Raw genomic sequence first — 24808 nt, forward strand, 5'->3', positions numbered from 1 at the left:
GCTTCAAAACACCTGGATATCAACAAGGCCATTAACAATTTTGCCAAGATGAGACCATGGCATTATCCATTGTATTAGCTCATATCTGGAGTGGTTTTGATTGTTTTTAATAATTTATTTACCTCTAAACATTCCTGGAATAAATTATCTGTCTCATTCTCCTCTTCATAATTTGAACATAAGACATTAAAAAAAAAAAAGTTGTAGGGGCAAGCAGATTTTATTTATTTTTATTTATCTCTACTAAAGATAGCATACAAAGTATCAAACTTGTGTTTCTGATATCTGTTGTAAGGCTCCAAAACTGTTACCTCAGGGTTTGGGATTGGGAACATTTGCTGGATTGACATATAAACTTAAAATATAGTTTCAATTGGTGTTTGTGTATATATTTTTTTCTTTCTTTATATAGGAATTAGATACAGTGCCCCTGTCAGATAATTTCTAAATTGTTATCTGCAAAAAAGCTAGAGTTTTCAGGTGCCTAAGTAGCCCCTGAAATCATGGTTAAATCTGCGCTCTCCCACCCCCAATCTGAAGTGGCATCCCTGGAGGCAAGGGGTTCCTATAGGTAAATAACGTGTGTGTGTGTGTGTGTAAACCCCTACCTTAGACACATACTGCTTTTGAAATCATAATTTAGTCAGTTATTCTCCCCATGCATCATAAACAATTTGATCTCTGCCAAAAAGAGACAATGGAATTGTTCAGATCTGTCAGCTGTTTCCCAACTTGACAGCCTCCTTCATTGTGGAGTGTTAGCTAGATTTGTTGGCCCAAACTGCTGTAACCACCTCTTCTCCGGGACACTCTCATTGTTAGAGACTGAAGTAGTGGGAGGGGACTGGTGAAAAGGAGGGTGTTCAGCTAAACTGTGCTGACAAAACAAGGTTGCACCTTCATTTTAAAAAAAAAGAGGGCACGGTCTGGATTTGACAAGCCTTTTGTGGTTTTCCATTGCCAGAAATCTGCTGCACTCCTCTGTAGGAGAAGAATCACAATGGGACTCATGTTGCCAAATACCGTGCAGCTCAGCAGTTTTGGGAACTAGCAGGAAGTTAATGCATCTTTTGCAGGGGATGGGGAAAGAGTTGGAATGTGGGGGAGCATGGAGGTGTGTAGCACTTGTTACAGCTTGCCAGGAAGAAGGGCCTCTGTGTTGCTAATCATTGCAGTCTGCGGGCAGAGAAGGCAGGAAAAGCTTTAATCCTTATCTGCCTTTTTGCTTCTCCTCCTGTACGAAGCCCCACTCACCTCATTACCTGAGCTCCTCAAACTCCGATATCACCTTTATACCCCACTCCTGCTTACATACTTACAACTTGCAATCCCTGCTACCCTGGGACATCACCACACAACCTCTCTGCTGCCCTCCCCATTCCCAAGCCTCTACTTTCTCTATCTCCACCAAGATTACCACCTATGCTGTGTTGTCTGCTACCCCCTCCCCCACACTTACTTAAAGCTAAAAGGGAATTCACAACACACAACTCTTAATAACTTAGTCACTCAAATAATAAATAATAGTAATAACCAATGAATTTCCAATCAACGCAATCAGTAAAATAAACCCAGACTCTTCAACAATATGACAAACTTCCTTTCACTTGTGATACAAATTCACTTGCATTCAGTTGGTTAAAATGTACTCAGATTCTGACCTTGGGGAGATTATTATTTTATTGAAAGACATACTGTCAGTTTGAAAGTGTGTAATGTATTATTAAGACCTTAAAAAAATTTGAGGTCATAATTATGATTCATACATTTTAAAGCCAGAAGGGGACTATGTGGTCTTCTAATCTGACCTCCTTTATAACACAGACCATAGAATTTCACCAATAATTCCTGGATCAAGCCCATAACTTCTGGCGGAGTTGCAGAATATGTTATGAAGGATATCCAATCTTGATTTAAAGACTTCAAATGATGGATAATCCATGACATTCCTAAAAAAGCTGTTCCAGTGATTAATTATCCTTATGTTAAAAATTTGAACCTTATTTCTGGTCTGAATTTGTCTAGCTTCAGCTTTCAGAGATTAGATTTTGTTATGTCTTTGTCCATTAAAGAATCTTCTACTGTTAAAAATTTTGTCCACGTAGGTATTTACAGACTTTGATGACATCACCTGTTAACCTTCTGTTGGATAAACCAAGTAGATTAAACTCCTTACATCTCTCTCTGGAAGGCAGGTTTTTCAGATATCAAATAATTGAACTTGCATGTCTGAGTGAGATTTTTTGTGTGTGTATAATGCATATAATCAGGGCCGGCTCTAGGCACCAGCAAAACAAGCAGGTGCTTGGGGCGGCATTCTGGTGCCGACTGTGCCGCCCCTAGAAATGTGCCCCCGCCTTGATTCCGCCTGCTCCCTTGAGTGCGCTGCTGCCACTCCGCTTCTCCGCCCTCCCTCCCCGCACGTGAAACAGCTGTTTTGCGTGGCAAGCCTGGGAGGGAGGGAAGGAGAGAGGAGAAGCCGAGCGGCGGCACGCTCGGGGGAGCCGGCAGTGGTGGAGTGGAGGCGAGCTGGGGTGGGGAGTGGTACCTCTACGGAGCTGTGGGCAGGGGGGGCATGAAAAAAAAGTGGGGGTGGCCAAAATTTTTTTGCTTGGGGCAGCAAAAATCCTGGAGCTGGCCCTTCATACAATATGTCATATGTTCCAGTTAAAGGAATGGGGATCTATTCATCTATTTAATGTCATCTATTCATTCTAAATTGGCCAACTGAAATTCAGTTATTTTAGTAGATTAAGGGCTGTAATAGGTAGCTGTTACTGCTGTAGCACTCCCCTGGCATCAGGGCACTATATTGCAGGGGACTTTGCCTCTTGTACCTCTGTCCCACCCCTTTCTCCCCCATGTAGCCACTTCCTTGGTCTCGCAGTGGCCTAGCCCTCTAGCCAAGTGACATAGAAGTTCACTCCCCTTCCAGGGGTAATAAGAGTCCAACTATGAGTCCAGTGTCTTCCAACTAATAATTGTTCTGCCACTCGCAGGCCTCTCTGAAGTATCTTCTGCTTTTGTCTGTACTCCTAGATCCTGCAGAATTTCCCCAGCACATTTTTCCCCAGGGACTTTGGCAGTTTACCTCAGGGATTTCTCTGTTCCTTGCAGGCCTGTCTTGCTCCCTTTGGTCCTTTTCCAGCCTAGTTTTCCCATGCCTTTCTCAAAGAGGGAACTCTTCTTGTTCCTGTCTCCTGGGTCTTCTCCCTGACTGAGTTCAGCTGTTTAAATAATCCTCTCTCTGATTCTCCACAGCTGGGGTCAGTCATTCTAACTAAACTCCATCACACCCAGCCGGGATTAGTAATTACCACTACTTTTCTAGATCACCAGTGAGACTGAGGAATACTGGTGACAAAGCCCAAATTTGCAAGCTCTCCATATGCAGAACTCCCACTTAATTAATGTCTGAAGGGTTTGAAGGTATAGGCTTCATGCGATTCTGTGTCATGTAATATGATTTTGTGAACTGAGCATTTACCACTATAGAGAATGTTAAATATATCCTTCCACAAGACCCCACAGGTTTTAGGTAGTTCTGGGGACTTTTTGACTTTTGAGCTCTCAGACCTTCTACTTAATCCCCACCCTTCAAGTAGCTATTCAACCATACTTAATGTAGTACCTCATTTGATGAGATCTATTGCAGCACTTTAGCTTCACATAGAAGGGCTAGATGCCACTGATGTTTAATCTTCTTGTTTTGTGCCATTTTCTTCTTGTCATCTGGATCAGGCTGTCAGAAAACCAAGGAGATCTGTGTGGACAGTTAGGAGGAAGCCGTCATTTGGGAATCAGAACCTCAGTGGCTATGGGTAGAGGAGAATAGCTTACCAGAGCCTTAATTATTTGACCTGTGGGCAGAGTGCTGCTGACTTTTACCATGTTTTGGAATTTGATGGGATCCCTGGAAATTTGTGGACAGACTAGGATCATGAGTTGTCTGGTTACTAGAGAATTCTCACCATTGCCTTAGTTAGATAATAGTGTATCCAAGGCAGTGGCTGCATTGTGGTCTCCTCTGTATGGATATGTAATCCAAACACCAGGTTCAAGGCGTGACCAGCTGTGTGGGTTGATCAGAGGTGCCCTATCAGAGTCCTGGGGAAACAACTGAGGAAATTTTTGTTTCCTCATTAATAGGGATCAGTAAGTGTTGACTCTTAAAAAATGATATTGTGATTAAGGCACTGAGATTGGTGTAGTGTTACAAAAATGATAGCTTGAATAAAAATATATTTTTCAGAATATGAAGTGGGAATAGTAATACCACATCTGCACAGGAGGAGGAGGAGAATTCAGATTAATTTCTCACCAGTTTTCTCAATGGAAGCTATGAACAGTAGGAACAAATTTTAAGCTTATGGTTGCATGAAAAGCAAAGCATCCAGAAAATGCTTTAATCAGGGGTTTAAAAGAATGAACTTTAGTACCGTAAAGCATATGTATGCCAAATTATTGGTGTGAAAGTACTTTTTTAAAATACTGGTCAATAAAATACTTTACTTCATTATAGATATTTTGGAAACAATGTGTTATAACAGGAGTTATTGTTCCCACTGTATTTAAATGTCTTTATATCCTTTTTTTCTAGTTGCTCAGAATTTTAGGCTGAAATGTCCCATGCTTGCCCTGACTCAGAGCCAAAGTTTTGGGAAAAATTCAGCAAAATATATTCAGACATTTCTGAGAAATGGCTTTTTATTAATCAACCCATATTTTTTTTTATCAGAAATTTTGTGTTTGCAACTCCATGGCAAAGTCAAATTTGAAAGAAATTGATTTAATAGCTCTGAAGTTGTGAATGTTACATTTTTCATGCATCTGCAGTACATTTTTTATTTATTTCTTGATCTATGGCATGGATCAGTGGAGCATGCATGTGCAAGTGGGTGTTTTGCTTAACATAAAGCATCTTTGAAAAATCTCACTCTTGAAGAACTTCAGCATAATCCCAAACTTGCTTAGACTCTTAAAATTTCCCAAAATTTGCAAATGCTTTAGGGAGTCCACAATATCGTAGTGTTACTGTGAGGACAGTGGTGTGGCTAGAGCAGTGCCCCCTTGTAGACTTTCCAAGTGCCCAGATGTGGGTCTTCCTGGCAGGGAAGAAGTCTCAATCTTTGGTGTCCACTGAGGTGGGCTCCGGCTCAGCAGCTAATTGTCCTTTAAGTCTTACCCACTTTCTAGGTGTGGTTTTGAGGGGCTCAGCCCCAAAATGTTCTACAATAGAAAGCAAATGTAACTCAATAGTGGGCCATCTGCCCTGAGTCTTCCAGGGGGTGGGGATGTCCCTGTCCTTTCCTTCGGGCTTGAATCCTAAGCAGTCTATGGCCATATCTACAATTACCGGTAGATCAGCACTGCTGTGATCGATGCAGTGGTGTCGATTTTTTGGGTCTGGTGAAGACCCGCTAAGCCGATGGCAGAGCACTCTCCCGTCGACTCTGGTACTGCAGCTTCCCAAGAAGAGTAAGGTAAGTTTGCATCCCATCGACACAGCGTGTTGTAGACACTGTGTGGTAAGTTGACCTAAGCTACATCAACTTCAGTTACGTTATTCACATAACTAAAGTAGCATAACTTAGGTTGACTTACTGCGGTAGTATAGACAAGGCCTATGATTCGAGCATTGAATGTTCCTTGGGGTCTAACTGTTCCTCCCAATGGCTGCTCCAGCTAGAAAGGCTGTCTCCACAACTCTGTAAGTAAAGAGAGGCAGAGCTCCATCCTCCTTCCTGGCCAGTCAAGCCCTGAAATGATCCAGGCTCTCTCCATTTATTCCCCCTCCAGGCTTGGCAGTGGCAACAGGTATAGCTGGGCAGGGCTAGCTGAGCTAAAAGGCTCTCCTTAACCCCTTCTCTATTGGTATGGGACTCCTCCAACCCATCACAGGAGGTGACTTACATTTGCCATATAGCCTAGCGTAATGAACAGTGCTGTATTCCCAACTTTGCTACTGACTGGACTTACTAAAACTTCCTACATAAGGAACACTGTGAAGTAAGCAAATATCATTATCCTCCTTTAAAAATGAGGATTGTAATCCAATTTGAAAACAGTAGTTGCCTAAAGTTATACAGTAAGTCATGTGAGAACCAGGATCAGCAAATAGATTTTTCGAAATCATGGCCCGTGGCAAATCCACACTGCCACCCAGACAAGTAACTTAATCTCTCTGTCTTGCACATCTGTAAAATGGCAATGTTTCTAGAATCATAGAAATGTGGGATTGGAAGAGACCTTGATAGGTCATCAAGTTCAGTTACCAGCACTGAGGTAGGACTAAGTATTATCTAGACCGGGGGTCGGCAACCTTTTGGAAGTGGTGTGCCGGGTCTTCATTTATTCACTTTAATTTAAGGTTTCGTGTTCCAGTAATACATTTTAACGTTTTTAGATGATCTCTTTCTATAAGTCTATAATATATAACTAAACTATTGTTGTATTTAAAGTACATCAGGTTTTTAAAATATTTAAGAAGCTTAATTTAAAATTAAATTAAAATGCAGAGCCCCCCGGACCGGTGGCCAGGACCCGGGCAGTGTGAGTGTCATTGAAAATCAGCTCGCTTGCTGCCTATGGCATGCGTGCCATAGGTTGCCTACCCCTATCCCTGACAGGTATTTGTCTAACCTGTTCTTAAAAACCTCCAATGATGGAGATTCCACAACCTCCCTGGGTAATTTATTCCAGTGTTTAACTACCCTTACAGTTAGAAGGTTTTCCTAATATCTAACCTAAATCTCCCTTGCTGAAATTTAAGTCCATTACTTCTTGTCCTGTCCTCACTGTATAAGGAGAACAATTTATCATCTTCCTCTTTAGAACAACCTTTTACATACTGGCAGACTGTTATGTTCCACCCCAGTCTTCTCGTCTCCAGACGAAACAATCTTTCCTCATAGGTCATACTTTCTAGACCTTTAATCATTTTTGTTGCTCTCCTCTGGACTTTTTCCAGTTTGTCCACATCTTTCTCAAAGGGTATGTCTACACTACGAAATTAGGTCGAATTTATAGAAGTCGGTTTTTTAGAAATCGGTTTTATATATTCGAGTGTGTGTCCCCCCACAGAAAATGCTCTAAGTGCATTAACTCGGCGGAGTGCTTCCATGGTACCGAGGCTAGAGTCGACTTCCGGAGCGTTGCACTGTGGGTAGCTATCCCACAGTTCCCGCAGTCTCCGCTGCCCATTGGAATTCTGGGTTGAGATCCCAATGCCTGATGGGGCTAAAACACTGTCGCGGGTGGTTCTGGGTACATATTGTCAGGCCCCCGTTCCCTCCCTCCCTCCGTGAAAGCAAGGGCAGACAATATTTTCGCGCCTTTTTTCCTGAGTTACCTGTGCAGACGCCATACCACGGCAAGCATGGAGCCCGCTCAGCTCACTGTCACCGTATGTCTCCTGGGTGCTGGCAGACGCGGTACTGCATTGCTACACAGTAGCAGCAACCCATTGCCTTGTGGCAGCAGACGGTGCAATAGGACTGGTAGCCGTCATCGTCATGTCCGAGGTGCTCCTGGCCACGTCGGCCAGGAGCGCCTGGGCAGACATGGGCGCAGGGACTAAATTTGGAGTGACTTGACCAGGTCATTCTCTTTAGTCCTGCAGTCAGTCCTATTGAACCATCTTATGGTGAGCAGGCAGGCGATACGGATTGCTAGCAGTCCTATTGCATCATCTTCTGCCCGGCAGCCATGAGATGTGGATGGCATGCAGTCCTTCTGCACCGTCTGCTGCCAGCCAAAGATGTAAAAGATAGATGGAGTGGATCAAAACAGGAAATAGACTAGATTTGTTTTGTACTCATTTGCTTCCTTCCCTCCCCTGTCTAGGGGACTCATTCCTCTAGGTCACACTGCAGTCACTCACAGAGAAGGTGCAGCGAGGTAAATCTAGCCATGTATCAATCAGAGGCCAGACCAACCTGCTTGTTCCAATAAGAACAATAACTTAGGTGCACCATTTCTTATTGGAACCCTCTGTGAAGTCCTGCCTGAAATACTCCCTTGATGTAAAGCCACCCCCTTTGTTGATTTTAGCTCCCTGAAGCAAACCCTGTAAGCCGTGTCGTCAGTCGCCCCTCCCTCCGTCAGAGCAACGGCAGACAATCGTTCCGCGCCTTTTTTCTGTGCGGACGCCATACCAAGGCAAGCATGGAGGCCGCTCAGCTCACTTTGGCAATTAGGAGCACATTAAACACCACACGCATTATCCAGCAGTATATACAGCACCAGAACCTGGCAGAGCGATACCGGGCGAGGAGGCGACGTCAGCGTGGTCGCGTGAGTGATCAGGACATGGACACAGATTTCTCTGAAAGCCTGGGCCCTGGCAATGCATGCATCATGGTGCTAATGGGGCAGGTTCATGCTGTGGAACGCCGATTCTGGGCTCGGGAAACAAGCACAGACTGGTGGGACCGCATAATGTTGCAGGTCTGGCACGATTCCCAGTGGCTGCGAAACTTTCGCATGCGTAAGGGCACTTTCATGGAACTTTGTGACTTGCTTTCCCCTGCCCTGAAGCACATGAATACCAAGATGAGAGCAGCCCTCACAGTTGAGAAGCGAGTGACGATAGCCCTGTGGAAGCTTGCAACTCCAGACAGCTACCGGTCAGTTGGGAATCAATTTGGAGTGGGCAAATCTACTGTGGGGGCTGCTGTGATGCAAGTAGCCCACACAATCAAAGATCTGCTGATATCAAGGGTAGTGACCCTGGGAAATGTGCAGGTCATAGTGGATGGCTTTGCTGCAATGGGATTCCCTAACTGTGGTGGGGCCATAGACGGAACCCATATCCCTATCTTAGCACTGGAGCACCAAGCCGGCGAGTACATAAACTGCAAGGGGTACTTTTCAGTAGTGCTGCAAGCAAGGGACGTTTCACCAACATCAACGTGGGATGGCTGGGAAAGGTACATGACGCTCGCATCTGCAGGAACTCTGGTCTGTTTCAAAAGCTGCAGGAAGGGACTTTATTCCCAGACCAGAAAATAACTGTTGGGGATGTTGAAATGCCTATAGTTATTCTTGGGGACCCAGCCTACCCCTTAATGCCATGGCTCATGAAGCCCGTACACAGGCAGCCTGGACAGTAGTCAGGAGCTGTTCAACTACAGGCTGAGCAAGTGCAGAATGGTGATAGAATGTGCATTTGGACGTTTAAAGGCACGCTGGCGCAGTTTACTGACTCGCTTAGACCTCAGCGAAACCAATATTCCCACTGTTATTACTGCTTGCTGTGTGCTCCACAATATCTGTGAGAGTAAGGGGGGAACGTTTATGGCGGGGTGCGAGGTTGAGGCAAATCGCCTGGCTGCTGGTTATGCGCAGCCGGACACCAGGGCGGTTAGAAGAGCACAGGAGGGCGCGGTACGCATCAGAGAAGCTTTGAAAACCAGTTTCATGACTGGCCAGGCTATGGTGTGAAAGTTCTCTTTGTTTCTCCTTGATGAAACCCCCCGCCCCTTGGTTCACTCTACTTCCCTGTAAGCTAAGCACCCTCCCCTCCTCCCTTCGATCACCGCTTGCAGAGGCAATAAAGTCATTGTTGCTTCACATTCATGCATTCTTTATTCATTCATCACACAAATAGGGGGATGACTACCAAGGGTAGTCCAGGAGGGGTGGTGGAGGAGGGAAGGAAAATGCCACACAGCACTTTAAAAGTTACAACTTTAAAATTTATTGAATGCCAGCCTTCTTTTTTTGGGGCAATCCTCTGTGGCGGAGTGGCTGGTTGGCCGGTGGCCCCCCCACCGCGTTCTTGGGCGTCTGGGTGTGGAGGCTATGGAACTTGGGGAGGAGCGCGGTTGGTTACACAGGGGCTGTAGTGGCAGTCTGTGCTCCACCTGCCTTTGCTGCAGCTCAACCATACACTGGAGCATACTGGTTTGATCCTCCAGCAGCCTCAGCATTGAATCCTGCCTCCTCTCATCCCGCTGCCGCCACATTTGAGCTTCAGCCCTGTCTTCAGCCCGCCACTTACTCTCTTCAGCCTGCCACCTCTCCTCCCGGTCATTTTGTGCTTTCCTGCACTCTGACATTATTTGCCTCCACGCATTCGTCTGTGCTCTGTCAGTGTGGGAGGACAGCATGAGCTCAGAGAACATTTCATCACGAGTGCGTGTTTTTTTTTTTTTTTCTTTCTAATCTTCACTAGCCTCTGGGAAGGAGAAGATCCTGTGATCCTTGAAACACATGCAGCTGGTGGAGGAAAAAAAAAAGGGACAGCGGTATTTAAAAAGACACATTTTATAAAACAGTGGCTACACTCTTTCAGGGTAAACCTTGCTGTTAACATTACATACATAGCACATGTGCTTTCGTTACAAGGTCGCATTTTGCCTCCCCCCACCGCGTGGCTACCCCCTCAACCCTCCCCCTTCCCCGTGGCTAACAGCGGGGATCATTTCTGTTCAGCCACAGGCAAACAGCCCAGCAGGAACGGGCACCTCTGAGTGTCCCCTGAAGAAAAGCACCCTATTTCAACCAGGTGACCATGAATGATATCTCACTCTCCTGAGGATAACACAGAGAGATAAAGAACGGATGTTGTTTGAACGCCAGCAAACATACACTGCAATGCTTTGTTGTACAATGATTCCCGAGTACGTGTTACTGGCCTGGAGTGGTAAAGTGTCCTACCATGAAGGACGCAATAAGTCTGCCCTCCCCAGAAACCTTTTGCAAAGGCTTTGGGAGTACATCCAGGACAGCCGCGAATGCCAGGGCAAATTAATCCTTTCACATGCTTGCTTTTAAACCATGTATAGTATTTTAAAAGGTACACTCACTGGAGGTCCCTTCTCCACCTGCTGGGTCCAGGAGGCAGCCTTGGATGGGTTGGGGGGGTACTGGCTCCAGATCCAGGGTGAGAAACAGTTCTTGGCTGTTGGGAAAAGCGGTTTCTCCGCTTGCTTGCTGTGAGCTATCTACAACCTCCTCCTCATCATCATCATCTTCGTCCCCAAAACCTGCTTCCGTGTTGCCTCCATCTCCATTGAAGGAGTTGACTCCATTGACTCCATTGAAGGAGTCAAACAACACAGCTGGGGTAGTGGTGGCTGACCCCCCTAAAATGGCATGCAGCTCATCATAGAAGTGGCATGTTTGGGGCTCTGACCCTGAGCGGCTGTTTGCATCTCTGGTTTTCTGGTAGGCTTGCCTCAGCTCCTTAAGTTTCATTCGGCACTGCTTCGGGTCCCTGTTATGGCCTCTGTCCTTCATGCCCTGGGAGACTTTGACAAAGGTTTTGGCATTTCGAAAACTGGAACGGAGTTCTGATAGCACGGATTCCTCTCCCCATACAGCGATCAGATCCCGTACCTCCCGTTCAGTCCATGTTGGAGCTCTTTTGCGATTCTGGGACTCCATCATGGTCACCTCTGCTGATGAGCTCTGCATGGTCACCTGCAGCTTGCCATGCTGGCCAAACAGGAAATGAGATTCAAAAGTTCGCAGTTCTTTTCCTGTCTACCTGGCCAGTGCATCTGAGTTGAGAGTGCTGTCCAGAGCGGTCACAATGGAGCACTCTGGGATAGCTCCCGGAGGCCAATACCGTCTAATTGTGTCCACAGTACCCCAAATTCGACCTGGCAAGGCCGATTTAAGCGCTAATCCACTTGTCAGGGGTGGAGTAAGGAAATAGATTTTAAGAGCCCTTTAAGTCGAAATAAAGGGCTTCATCGTGTGGACAGGTGCAGGTTTACATCGATTTAACGCTGCTAAATTCGATCTAAAGTCCTAGTGTAGACCCAGGCAAAGTGTCGTACTCAAGTTGAGGCCTTATCAGTGCTGAGTAGACTGGAAGAATTACTTTTCGTGTTTTGCTTGTAACCCTCCTGCTAATACATCCCAGAATGATGTTGCAAAACAAGTGAACAGTATTACAGTGTTGACTCATTTAGTTGTGATCCACTGTAACCCTCCAGATCCTTCTTCTGCAGTACTCCTTCCTAGGTAGTCATTTCCCATTTTGTATTTGTGCAGTTGATTGTTCCTTCCTAAGTCTAGTACTTTGCATTTGTCCTTATTAAATTTCATCCTATTTTATTCAGACCATTTCTCCAGTTTGTCCAGATCATTTTAAATTTTAATCCTATCCTCCGAAGCACTTGTAACCCCTCCAAGTTGGTATCCTCTGAAAACTTTTTAAGTGTAGTCTCTTTGCTATTATCCAAATCATTTATGAAGATATTGACTAGAACCAGACCCAGGACAGATCCTTGTGGGACCCCACTTGATGTGCCCTTCCAGCTTGATTGTGAACCATTGATAACTACTTCTTGAGTACGCTTTTCCAACCAGTTGTGCAGCCACCTTATAGGAGGTTCATCTAAGCAATATTTCCATAGTTTGCTTAAGAGGTCATGTAAAATAGTGTCAAAAGCTTTACTAAAGTCAAGATATATTACATCTACTGCTTCCCCTCTATCCACAAGGCTTGTTACCCTGTCAAAAAAGGATATTAGGTTGGGTTGACATATGTTCTTGACTGTTAACTGTTATTTATTACCTTATTTTTGTCTAGGTACTTACAGATGGATTGTTTGATTATTTGCTCCTTTTATCTTTCCGGGTACCAAAGTTAAGCTGACTTGTCTGTGATTCCATCGGTTGTCCTTATTCATCTTTTTCGTGCTAGGTACTATAGTTCCCTTTTCCAGTCCTCTTGGATCTCTTCTGTTTTCCACATGTTCTCAAAGATAATCGCTAATGGCTCGTAGATCTCTTCTGCCGGATCCTTAAGTATTCTAGGATTATTTCATCCGGCCCAGCTGATATGAAGACCTCTAACTTGTCTAAGTAATTCTTAACTTGTTCTTTTCCTATTTTAGCCTCAGATCCTATCCCATTTATGCTGATGTTCACTGTTTAGTTGTCCAATCACTGCTAATTTTTTGGGTGAAAACTAAAGCAAAAAGGCATTTAACATTTTGGCCATTGTTGCATTTTCTGTAATTCTTTTTATTAGAATTCTCTGTTGCATAGCCCTCTGGAGCCAAATGCACAACTGGCACTCTATGTAATGGCAATGTCATTCTTAAATATTTAAGATTTTCTGAATTAAAACTTCCTTTGGTTATTTAAGCATTATTGCAATCACTTAATATTTTTTGCAGTGTAGATCTGGCCTAATTGTCTGAATTTTGTTCTATGTGTGTGTCTGATGTAGTCTTATTACGGAGAGCAATCCTTTCCTGTGCTGCTTTGTGATCCCATTTCCTGCTATTAACTGTCCTTTTCTAGTTCATGTTTTTAATATCAATAGGTCTCCAAATTGTGCTTCACCTCCTATCCAATTTACCCTTTCCTGGTACTTCTACTCTGCTAATTTTCCTGCTCAGTTATAATGTAAATAGAGATGGCCAGAATTAGAATGATGAATTTGGGCCAGGCTATGTATTTGAATTTTCTTTATCCATGCCTATCCATACAATTTTTGTTTCACATCAAATCCAACACTAGAAGGGGATATGTATCCTAGTCTGGATGCAGCCAAGATTCAAATGAACAACTGACTTTCTAAAACTTCCATCTTTCTTTGGAGCAAAGTTGCACAAGAACAAGTTGGTGCTGACTAACCCAAAACTTAATCTAAACTTAATCCAGATGCAAACACCATTTTCTTGGTCCATCTCTGTGAACCCTGCATAGTGATGAAGAAGAAACTTCATATTCTGTATTGATGGGAATGTTTCTAAGCAAAAAGATTAGGGTACAAAACTGTCCCCATTCCCTTCTTATGTAGACTCATGGACTTTAAGGCCAGAAGGGACCATCATGATCATCTTGTCTGACCTCTTGCACCTTGCAGGTCACAGAACCTCATCCACCCTCTCCTGTAATAGAGCTATAACCTCTAGCTGAGTTATTGAAGTCCTCAAATTATGATTTAAAGACTTCAAGTGAACAGAGACTCCACCATTCACAATAGTTTAAACGTGCAAGTGCCCACTGCTGCAGAGGTAATTTTCTTTCCCCCTAGTTCTGATTGAGGCTCTAGTTCAGGGTTTTTTACCCAGTGGGTTGGGACCCAAAATTGGGTCACCAGAATGTTTCAAAGGGTTGTGTGGCAGCTTCTGTGTCTCCTATCTCATGCTCCAGGCACTGCAACCTCTGGGTCCCAGTGCGGCCAGTCAGGTTTGCCCCAGCCATCATGACAGGAGTCCAGGTAGATCAAATTTGAGCGAGTGACACTGCAACCCTATGAGCCAGGTCATAACGCCAACTCAAACAAATTTCGTCCAGTCATGGGGCTGGGGCACTGCAACCCCAGAGGTTGCAATACCTGGAGCAGAGAGCAAAGTTTAGCCAGCCCCTCAGCACAGAAGCTGCCACTGTGGGGTGAGTGCCAGGCAGGACCCAAGCCTCCCGGGGGGCAGGATCCAACCAAAACCACCCCAGGGCCTCTACCCCCAGACTATTTTCTGGGTCTTGACAGACCATAAACATTTACAAATGGGTCCTGAACCCAAAAAAGTTGAGAACCATTGCCTGTACCAAGCCTCTGTGACTTTCTCCTTGATGCTCTTCGGGTTGTCTGATTTACATTTTTCCTTTTACTGCCTCTGGTACCTAAGCCTATTTCCCTGCTCCTTTTTCCTGTCCCTTAGCCTTTACTGCTGTTCTTGGGCCGGATCATACTCCTAAAGACACATGTTGTGAGGAAGTAGAGATGGAATTGGACTTACTGAATGACAGAGGTTTAGATTTTCTCCTCTACCCCCACATTATTTGTCTGTCCCTCCCTTCTGCCCCTTAGGACTAATAATTTTCTCTCTTGTACAGGTACAAAATCTCCCTAGATTAATTTTTACTGCCTTTGACATGCCACTTGGAACTTAGACCTAGCTGATTTGTTTGGAAGGATAAAACAAATGTCTGTACTGGATTCACCATTGTGATTCCCTGTTGTTGCACAAGCCATACAATTAACTGCCTCTTACATGTTCTCTCAGTCTCATCTTTGCACTTTCCACAAAGCCCCTTATGCCTGAAATTCCCTCCCTGCCTGATATGCCATGCCTCTACCCTCTTCACCTCCAAGTCTCTCCTTAAAACATATTATTTCCAGTGAGCCTACATCTCTGTAGTTCTCACTTCAGTAAGATTAACAAAATCAACTGCAGTATTTACAAATAGCACAAAATCATTGAGACTCTCAAAGCACACACGTATATTTACCCCCGTTCCTTGTTTGTTTGTTTTTTGCATCTTACCCCCATCCTAAATGTTATGTTGTCTGTTTAATTTGTAAGTTTGGAGCTGGAACCCTTTCTCCAGTTGTTCGTAAAGCATGTTGGCACCCCTTTGATATAAGGAATTGTAATATACTGAGTAATTGTCTACTTGTGCTTCCTTTTACTGATTAGTAGACTTGGCTGATTCACCTTGTTTTCCCCACTGGTGCTGATGATAGGGGAGGCTCCAGAAAGCATTATGCTGTGAGTAAAAGTGGAGCATATTGTGCAAATGCTAATGTGTTCTCCTAAACCAATGCTGTGCTTGGTGTTTTCATTGTAAAATGCAAACCACACATTTGTTGCAGCTGTGTGGACCGCTTTACATTGGCCAGTGATTGCTTGTTTAGTCTTCATTTTCATTTTTTTTCTTTAACTTCTAATAATTGTGAAAGGGAAAGAGTGAGGATTTGTTTTCATTGGTGAGAGTGGGAAAGAACTGAGCATGATTCCACATACAGTTGTTTAAACCGCTTGCTGTATTTGATTTTTGACCTGCAGTGAGCAGGCTGCCAAATCTGTAGGTTGTTTTCATTTTTAATAAATGTTTCTATTCACCTATTGATAAGTTACTCTTACATACTGATTAAACCTTTCTAAGATAAACAGCTCATTTCTCCCATTTTCCACGGTGTATTTCAGAGAGATGTGATTTAATTTGTATACATTGTTGCACTGACATTCCTTTTTTGGGAACAAGGGAAGAGCTGCAGAATCTCACAATTCCCATGAACCATCCTAAAAAGAGAAGGAATCTACTTTATGAATCACTGGGTTATTTTTTGAAAACCTTGTTGGATTAAAATGACTCATTGATCTGTCTTTAGCCGGGGAAATGCTGTTTATAACTGTCATGCCAAGCACAGAACATTACAATATATGTTCTGATAACACTACATATTAGCCCTACAAAATTGACAAATATTTATTTTACTTCTTTAGAATTCTAATGTACCTACCCCAGACACTTGGCACCCTTGACACTTAAGGGAAAACCAGAAGCAAACTCCACCATAAATCAGAAATAAACAGCTATCCTATACATCAAAAAGATATCGCCCTCCCCTCCCCCCTCCTTCCAGTATTACCCTTCAGGGGACCATTCCATCCTCTCTCTACTCTCCCCTGCCCCCAAAAGCCAGTAAAAAGGTGAGCTTTGCAGCATACCCTGAAAGTCCACAGATTAGGCTGTTTCAGATTGGTAGGTGTAAAAGCTTGAAAGTTGGGGTGTTTTCACAGAAAGTGCCCTGCCAGAAGCTGCTTCTCTCTCAACCAAGGAAGCTGCAGCTTGAATGCCTCTGCTGATCTCAATTGTTGCAGTACGGCATAGGGGAGTGGGTCTCTCAGGTAAGCAGGCCCCAGGCCATTTAACATGGCTGTATAGGTCAAAATTAATACCTTAAAGTGCTTCCAGAACCCCAAAGGCAGCCTGTGAAGATAATGAAGCACTAGTGAAATGTACTTGAGGTGAGATACTCTGCTTAAAAAGTAGGCTACTGAATTCTGTACTCGCTTCAGTTTCTGAATGGATTTAAGAGTTAACTTCCAGTAGGAACACATTGTAATAGTCTGAGAGGGAGTTAACAAAGCCATAGATAAGTGGCCAAGCCCACGTCCAAAATACAAGGTCACAACTTCTTGGTTAGCCACAAATAAAAGAGGGCTGTGCAGCTGCTGCTGAAACGCGATCATCCAACAATAACTGGGCATCCAATCAGATTCTGAGGTAGCCAATACAAGCTACAAATGGTGGCCAGATCCCTTCAGTCAGATCTTCCATTTGCTTTCCTCAGTTAACCAACATCACCTGTGTCTTTACTAACTGTTGGTGTTCCATCTCACCCAGTCACTGGAAAAGGCATTCATCTGCGCCACCTGAGTTGGAAGAGAGAGAAACATAAAGCTGGGTTTCATCCTAAAGGCACCACAACCAGTACTTCCTTGTTCTCCTTCGAATGACCTTGTATTCAATCCAGTTCACTTTGTAATACTGGCATGGACACTTGTTTCTCATTGATCACCACAAGTAGTCGTTATGCATACCCATATTCACAGAGGTCAAGGAACTCTGAGGCAACTAGAGACTGTGAGGGCTGTGATAACACAACCTTTCAATACTCTGAACCACAGAGGGAAGATTAGATACAGAGCAGTGATTAGCCATATTGTCAAGGTCAAAACATGGCTTCCTGAACAAAGCCCATACTCGTGTTTTCTAAAGAGAAGCTGGCAGCTGCCCTTTTTATGGGAGGCACTGTTGTATTGATTTAGATGGAATAAATGGGCCAGAGATGTTAACATAACCCAGTCACTGTCTAACATTAAAGGTTCATGGTTCAGTACACAGAGACCTCAGGCTGCTTTGCACCATGGCAAACACCATTTAAAATCCTTTAACCTTGTATTAAGAGAGACAGAAAAGAAGTATAGGTTTCAGAGTAGCAGCCGTGTTAGTCTGTATTCGCAAAAAGAAAAGGAGTGCTTGTGGCACCTTAGAGACTAACAAATTTATTAGAGCATAAGCTTTCGTGAGCTATGAAGTGAGCTGTAGCTCACGAAACCTTATGCTCTAATAAATTTGTTAGTCTCTAAGGTGCCACAAATACTCCTTTTCTTTTTGAGAAAAGAAGTAAAAACAGTTAAAGCATTTGAAATGTAAAATATTAAGTAAGGCTTTCGTTTTAAAAACATCCCCTGTTCCCATTAGCTGGAGAGAGTTTTTTGAAGGAACCTCTCCTCCCCCCTTGTTTGACAGTCTCTTAGATGGTGTCAAAGATGGTAATAACTGTCCTATCGGGGAAAAGAGAAGAAATTATCAGAGATGGCCTGGAGCTCCTGTTGCTGCTGCTGTTGGTAAAGTCTGATCCTGTTTCATCCCAGGTGGTGGTTTGGATTCTGCGGAGCCAGTAGAAGTAGTGATGTTATCTGGGTCCCTGTCTCTAGCCCAGTCTGATCAGGACATCACTTAACATTAGAATGAAGAAGATCTGGGGTCACATGAAGGTCCCAAAGTCTTCAAGTATCCAAAAAGGGAGTGATAGGAGGAATAGCCCCCCCCCCCCCATTATTTTGTCCATCAGTTAGGCATAATATCTGACACACCAATTTTGGTCAATTAATTTCTGATTCCACATCCTTTTTTTTTTTTTTTTAACCAAGCATGATTTCAACACAGTCCTTGAATTATATCAGTGTGGTCTATTATGTTTGGACTAATTTAGTCTCTTTGTCTGGTTCTCATGCACCTGTTTATAACATTCTTTACGGAAAGCAATTTTTACAACTGAGCTTACAATTAGGGTAAATTTGTTGGCCCAGTTATTACAACAGCACTTAAAATCACTGTTCGTACTGGGCCCTGTGCCTCTCTGCTAACCTCCACTGTCAAGAAGGACATGGCTCTAATGCATAGGTTGCGTCATGAGGTTTTGCTAGTACCTCGGAGAGCTCTACTGGTTAAAATTCAAGTAGTGATGATATAGCATTTGTTGTCCCGAAGATATTGTCCTGTTTTCACAGAAATGAAAAATTTGGTCCAAATCTTGACAATGTATAGGGAATATTTTTTTCTACTTGGTGCTCTCAGTACAAGATGAGGCTTACATATATATCTATTCTAGAGCTAGATGATGAAGGACTTAATAAATTAGTCTTTCCCCTTTACTTAATTGGAGAGGCTTTAAGATTTAGGAATAAAAATGAAACCACCTGTCCCATATTTCTTTGTAATGGTTGTGAGCTCTGTTCAGGATCCTTGTAGGTTTGGGGAGTGAGGAACCAAATTAAACAATAAGACTGATCCACCCAGTATGTTGCTGTGTGCGCTTGTGGGTTTGGTCAACCAGCTGCATATTTTGAAAACTCTAATGGTGCCAGTAAAGATGTGAACAAACTGGAGAGAGTCCAGAGGAGAAGAACAAAAATGATAAAAGCGGTAGAAAACATGACCTGTGAGGAAAGATTGAAATAATTGGGCATGTTTAGTCTAGAGAAGAGAAGGTTGAGGGGGGACATCATAGCCTTGAAATATGTAATAGCCTGTTGTAAAGAGGACTGTGAACATTTGTTCTCCAAGTGCACTAAGGGTGCGGCAAGAATTAATCCTCTTAGTTTGCAGCAAGGGAGACTAGGTTAGATATTAGGAAAAATGTTCTAACCATAAGGATAGTTAAGCACTGGAACAGGTTACCAAGGGAGGTTGTGGAATCCCTGTCATTGGAGGTTGAAAAGAACAGGTTGGACAAACACCTGTCAGGGATGGTCTAGGTTTACTTGGTCCTGCCTTAGTGCAGGGGGATGGACTAGATGACCTCTTGAGGTCCCTTCCAGCCCCACATTTCTACGATTTAAATAAAAAACACTTTATAAAAAACCAAACAAACAAATTACAACAGCTGGAAATTTCCTTTCAGGTTAATTTTAAACCTAATTTACAAACTGCACCCTCTTTTCCAAGGATAGCACCTGGTTGCTAATCTCATAGGTGCTTTACTGTGTCTAAGATCAAAACATTAGGAGACCTGTTGAAACAGTAGCAAAGTTGTTGCAGGCTTGGCAGATGGAGGGTGTGGTAACACTGCATCACAGACTACATTCTTGAGTGCATAGCATCCTTTGCCTTATGTATTCTTGTAAATGGCAGCATTCCAACACTTAGTTATCTTCTGTTGTGCTTGGAAGATCATTATTTCCTATTTATCTCATAAATTTAACACACATCCTATTCCTCCTATTTAAACTCTCCCACCAAAATACAACAGTGACTTCCCCTTCTGAAAAGGAAGGGCTGGCAGCTACCCCCTGAAGTCAGCATGAATTGTTTATATAACCTTCAATCAGGAATTCATAATAGACTAAAGTATTTTTCACCAGAGCAGAGATTGTTGCATATTAGTATAACAGGTTTTAGTGAGACATGCTAGCTGTCAAGTGCAGCATAAACCCCTTTCAGCCATTTCACTGAAAATAGAATTGAAAGACCATACCCCTTCACCTTCCAGTACATATAAATTACATCTCTCTGGAAAACATGAAAACATTTCCCCCCAGTATTTCAGAGCAACTAAAACTGTAAAATTTGGAGTAAACAACTAGAAGATGCCCCAAGCCATTCTGTTTTCTAGAGAACCCCAATATGTTAACTTGAAGTAGGACTTTGCAGACAGTGCACATTGTAGGGTATAATTTGACATTTCCCTGCGTTAGTAAAATTTTTGACACACAAGATGAGTGTTGCAGAAATTGCACATGGAATAATATCTTTTATCAAAGTCAGTAATATTAAACAATCACAGGTTACTTTCCAAATGGCTGACATTTGTCAGGAGAATGTCTGTCTGAGTTTACTTGACCTTTCTGGTCTAAAAAGGTTTGATTATTTTGAGGTAGAAATTTAAGTCAATATGGAAAATTACCTTTTTCTTACAAACAGAATCTGACTGGGACCCACTATATACATGTTCTGCAATCATCAGAGTTCAGATTACCCCAGGTTCTGCAGACCACTTCCCTTCTGCGTCCACAGGCAGGCACAAATTTGGAAATACTCTTTTAAAACATACGTTTCTGTTGTAATTCTTCAGTGATCTTGACTAAATATGCCATGTTCCATTTCTACTTTCTGTTACTAATAAAATTATCTATGTTTTTCCCTTAACTTTTTTTAAAAAAGCAGATCACAGATTTATCTGAGCATTGTTAAATAATTAAACCACTTTTTTTCTCTCAGAACTATAGTTTGTGTCTTTTGTCTTTTTTATCCATTGCCTTATCTTTGAAGTACTGTCATAAAACTATCTGGTGAGTATTTTTCACCCCATTAGTATATCAAGGAAAAGTAAGGACATAATTATTTTTGAAAAAGCACTATATAGGTAGATATAGCTTAATGAACCCAGAGTAAGTTGCAGTCCCTGCTCTGAAGAGCTTACAATCTACTGAACAGTGCTTATGAACTGGCCGGTGTTTATGTAATTGCATTGCTGAATGCTTGCCTAATCTGGAAGAGCTATCCAGAAAGGTTTGGAAGAAGTAAATTGTGATGATTAAGCTTGTGCACACGTTTGTGCCAGACAGAATATTGTACGTTCTCTCTGGGGAGAAAGAGACTTTCCACAGAATGTCTGCATTTTGTGGTAAAAAAATGCACTTACAGATGTATTCTGTAGGGTTGCTTTGATGTGGAATATTAACCTGGGGACCTTATTGTCACAGGATATTACTGAAGCAAATAGTTTCGTGAGATTATTTGTGACTTGGGAATTAAGCTTTTGTGAGTGTAAGTGTGTACTTAAACTGATGTTTGGTGTGAATTTGGCCCTGATTGTTTCATCATAAGATGAATATTTTACACATTATGAACAGTGCCCCCCTCCTAACTATCTATTTCCAGACACTACAGACAAACCCATAACAATATAAAATTCAGATATATTGTAGAACATTCTATGGTAACCCATGGTAGCTGCTAATTTTTTTCATGGAAATTTTAAAAGGTTTAACCAAAACAAGTAATATAGCCCTCCCTTACTGTTCCCTGTAGAGGGAAGAGCATCTTCGCAAGCAGGTTGGCTAACCTAGTGAGGAGGGTTTTAAACTAGGTTCAGCGGGGGAAGGAGACCAAAGCCCTGAGGTAAGTAGGGACGTGGGATACCGGGAGGAGGCACGAGCAGGAGAGTGTGAGAGGGGAGGGCTCCTGCCTCATACTGAGAAAGAGGGAGGATCAGCGAGCTATCTCAAGTGCCTATACACAAATGCAAGAAGCCTGGGAAACAAGCAGGGAGAACTGGAAGTCCTGGCACAGTCAAGGAATTATGATGTGACTGGAATAACAGAGACTTGGTAGGATAACTCACATGACTGGAGTACTGTCATGGATGGATATCAACTGTTCAGGAAGGACAGGCCCGACAGAAAAGGTGGGGGAGTTGCATTGTATGTTAGAGAGCAGTATGACTGCTCAGAGCTCCGGTATGAAACTGCAGAAAAACCTGAGAGTCTCTGGATTAAGTTTAGAAGTGTGAGCAACAAGGGTGATGTCGTGGTGGGAGTCTGCTATAGACCACCGGACCAGGTGGACGAGGCTTTCTGCCGGCAACTAACGGAAGTTACTAGATCGCAGGCCCTGGTTCTCATCGGAGACTTCAGTCACCCTGATATCTGCTAGGAGAGCAATACAGCGGTGCACAGACAATCCAGGAAGTTTTTGGAAAGCGTAGGGGACAATTTCCTGGTACGAGTGCTGGAGGAACCAACTAGGGGCAGAGCTCTTCTTGACCTGCTGCTCACAAACCGGGAAGAATTAGTAGGGGAAGCTAAAGTGGATGGGAACCTGGGAGGCAGTGACCATGAGATGGTTGAGTTTAGTATCCTGACACAAGGAAGAAAGGAGAGCAGCAGAATACGGACCCTGGACTTCAGAAAAGCAGACTCTGACTCCCTCAGGGAACTGATGCGCAGGATCATCTGGGAGAATAACATGAGGGGGAAAGGAGTCCAGGAGAGCTGGCTGTATTTTAAAGAATCCGTATTGAGGTTACAGGGACAAACCATCCCCAAGTGTAGCAAGAATAGTAAATATGGCAGGCAACCAGCTTGGCTTAACAGTGAAATCCTTGCTGATCTTAAACACAAAAAAGAAGCTTACAAGAAGCGGAAGATTGGACAAATGACCAGGGAAGAGTATAAAAATATTGCTCCGGTATGCAGGAGTGAAATCAGGAAGGCCAAATCACACTTGGAGTTGCAGCTAGCAAGAGATGTTAAGAGTAACAAGAAGGGTTTCTTCGGGTATGTTAGCAACAAGAAGAAAGTCAAGGAAAGTGTGGGCCCCTTACTGAATGAGGGAGGTAACCTAGTGACAGAGGATGTGGAAAAAGCTAATGTACTCAATGCTTTTTTTGCCTCTGTCTTCAGGAACAAGGTCAGCTCCCAGACTACTGCACTGGGCAGCACAGCGTGGGGAGGAGGTGACCAGCCCTCTGTGGAGAAAGAAGTGGTTCGGGACTATTTAGAAAAGCTGGACGAGCACAAGTCCATGGGACCAGATGCGCTGCACCCGAGAGTGCAAAAGAAGTTGGTGGATGTGATTGCAGAGCCATTGGCCATAATCTTTGAAAACTCATGGCGATCGGGGTAGGTCCCGGACGACTGGAAAAAGGCTAATGTAGTGCCCATCTTTAAAAAAGGGAAGGAGGAGGATCTGGGGAATTAAAGGCCAGTCAGCCTCACCTCAGTCCCTGGAAAAATCATGGAGCAGATCCTCAAGGAATCAATTCTGAAGCACTTAGAGGAGAGGAAAGTGATCAGGAACAGTCAGCATGGATTCACCAAGGGCAAGTCATGCCTGACTAATCTAATTGCCTTCTATGTCAAGATAACTGGCTCTGTGGATGAGGGGAAAGCAGTGGATGTGTTGTTCCTTGACTTTAGCAAAGCTTTTGACACGGTCTCCCAGAGTATTCTTGCCAGCAAATTAAAGAAGTATGGGCTGGATGAATGGACTATAAGGTGGATAGAAGGCTGACTAGATTGTCAGGCTCAACGGGTAGTGATCAATGGCTCCATGTCTCGTTGGCAGCCGGTATCAAGTGGAGTGCCCCAAGGGTCGGTCCTGGGGCCGGTTTTGTTCAATATCTTCATAAATGATCTGGAGGATGGTGTGGATTGCACCCTCAGCAAGTTTGCAGATGACACTGAACTGGGAGGAGAGGTAGATACGCTGGAGGGTAGGGATAGGATACAGAGGGACCTAGACAAATTAGAAGATTGGGCCAAAAGAAATCTGATGAGGTTCAACAAGGACAAGTGCAGAGTCCTGCACTTAGGACAGAAGAATCCCATGCACCGCTACAGACTAGGGACCGAATGGCTCGGCAGCAGTTCTGCAGAAAAGGACCTAGGGGTTACAGTGGACGAGAAGGTAGATATGAGTCAACAGGGTGCCCTTGTTGCCAAGAAGACCAATGGCATTTTGGGCTGTATAAGTAGGGGCATTGCCAGCAGATCGAGGGACGTGATCGTTTCCCTCTATTCGACATTGGTGAGGCCTCATCTGGAGTACTGTGTCCAGTTTTGGGCCCCACACTATAAGAAGGATGTGAAAAAATTGGAAAGCATCCAGTGGAGGGCAACAAAAATGATTAGGGGACTGGAACACATGACTTATGAGGAGAGGCTGAGGGAACTGGGATTGTTTAGTCTGCGGAAGAGAAGAAAGGGGGGATTTGATAGCAGCTTTCAACTACCTGAAAGGGGGTTCCAAAGAGGATGGATCTAGACTGTTCTCAGTGGTAGCAAATGACAGAACGAGGAGTAATGGTTTCAAGTTGCAGTGGGGGAGGTTTAGGTTGGATATTAGGAAAAACTTTTTCACTAGGAGGGTGGTGAAGCACTGGAATGCATTACCTAGGGAGGTGGTGGAATCTCCTTCCTTAGAAGTTTTTAAGGTCAGGCTTGACAAAGCCCTGGCTGGGATGATTTAGTTGAGGATTGGTCCTGCTTTGAGCAGGGGGTTGGACTAGTTGACCTCCTGTGGTCCCTTCCAACCC

The 24808-nt window shown here is 43.6% G+C and overlaps 1 protein-coding gene across 14 annotated transcripts in view; it reads left to right on the forward strand.

Moving 5' to 3' along the window:
- Positions 1 to 24808, forward strand: part of WDR89 (WD repeat domain 89) — a 111472-nt gene that overhangs the window by 81943 nt on the left and 4721 nt on the right. For 5 of the 14 annotated variants that reach the window (XM_074956387.1, XM_074956391.1, XM_074956389.1 and 2 more), the window contains one exon: positions 23175 to 23393. The exons of 7 other annotated variants lie outside the window; for them this stretch is intronic. In XM_074956387.1, the coding sequence (XP_074812488.1) occupies positions 23175 to 23393 (219 nt within the window). Of the gene's footprint in view, positions 1 to 21801; positions 21892 to 23174; positions 23394 to 24808 lie in introns of all 14 variants that reach the window. 2 more of the 14 variants (XM_074956394.1, XM_074956393.1) reach the window with 1 other exon arrangement.

The sequence above is a fragment of the Natator depressus genome, chromosome 6 (assembly GCF_965152275.1).
Source record: "Natator depressus isolate rNatDep1 chromosome 6, rNatDep2.hap1, whole genome shotgun sequence".
Taxonomy (NCBI): Eukaryota; Metazoa; Chordata; order Testudines; family Cheloniidae; genus Natator; species Natator depressus.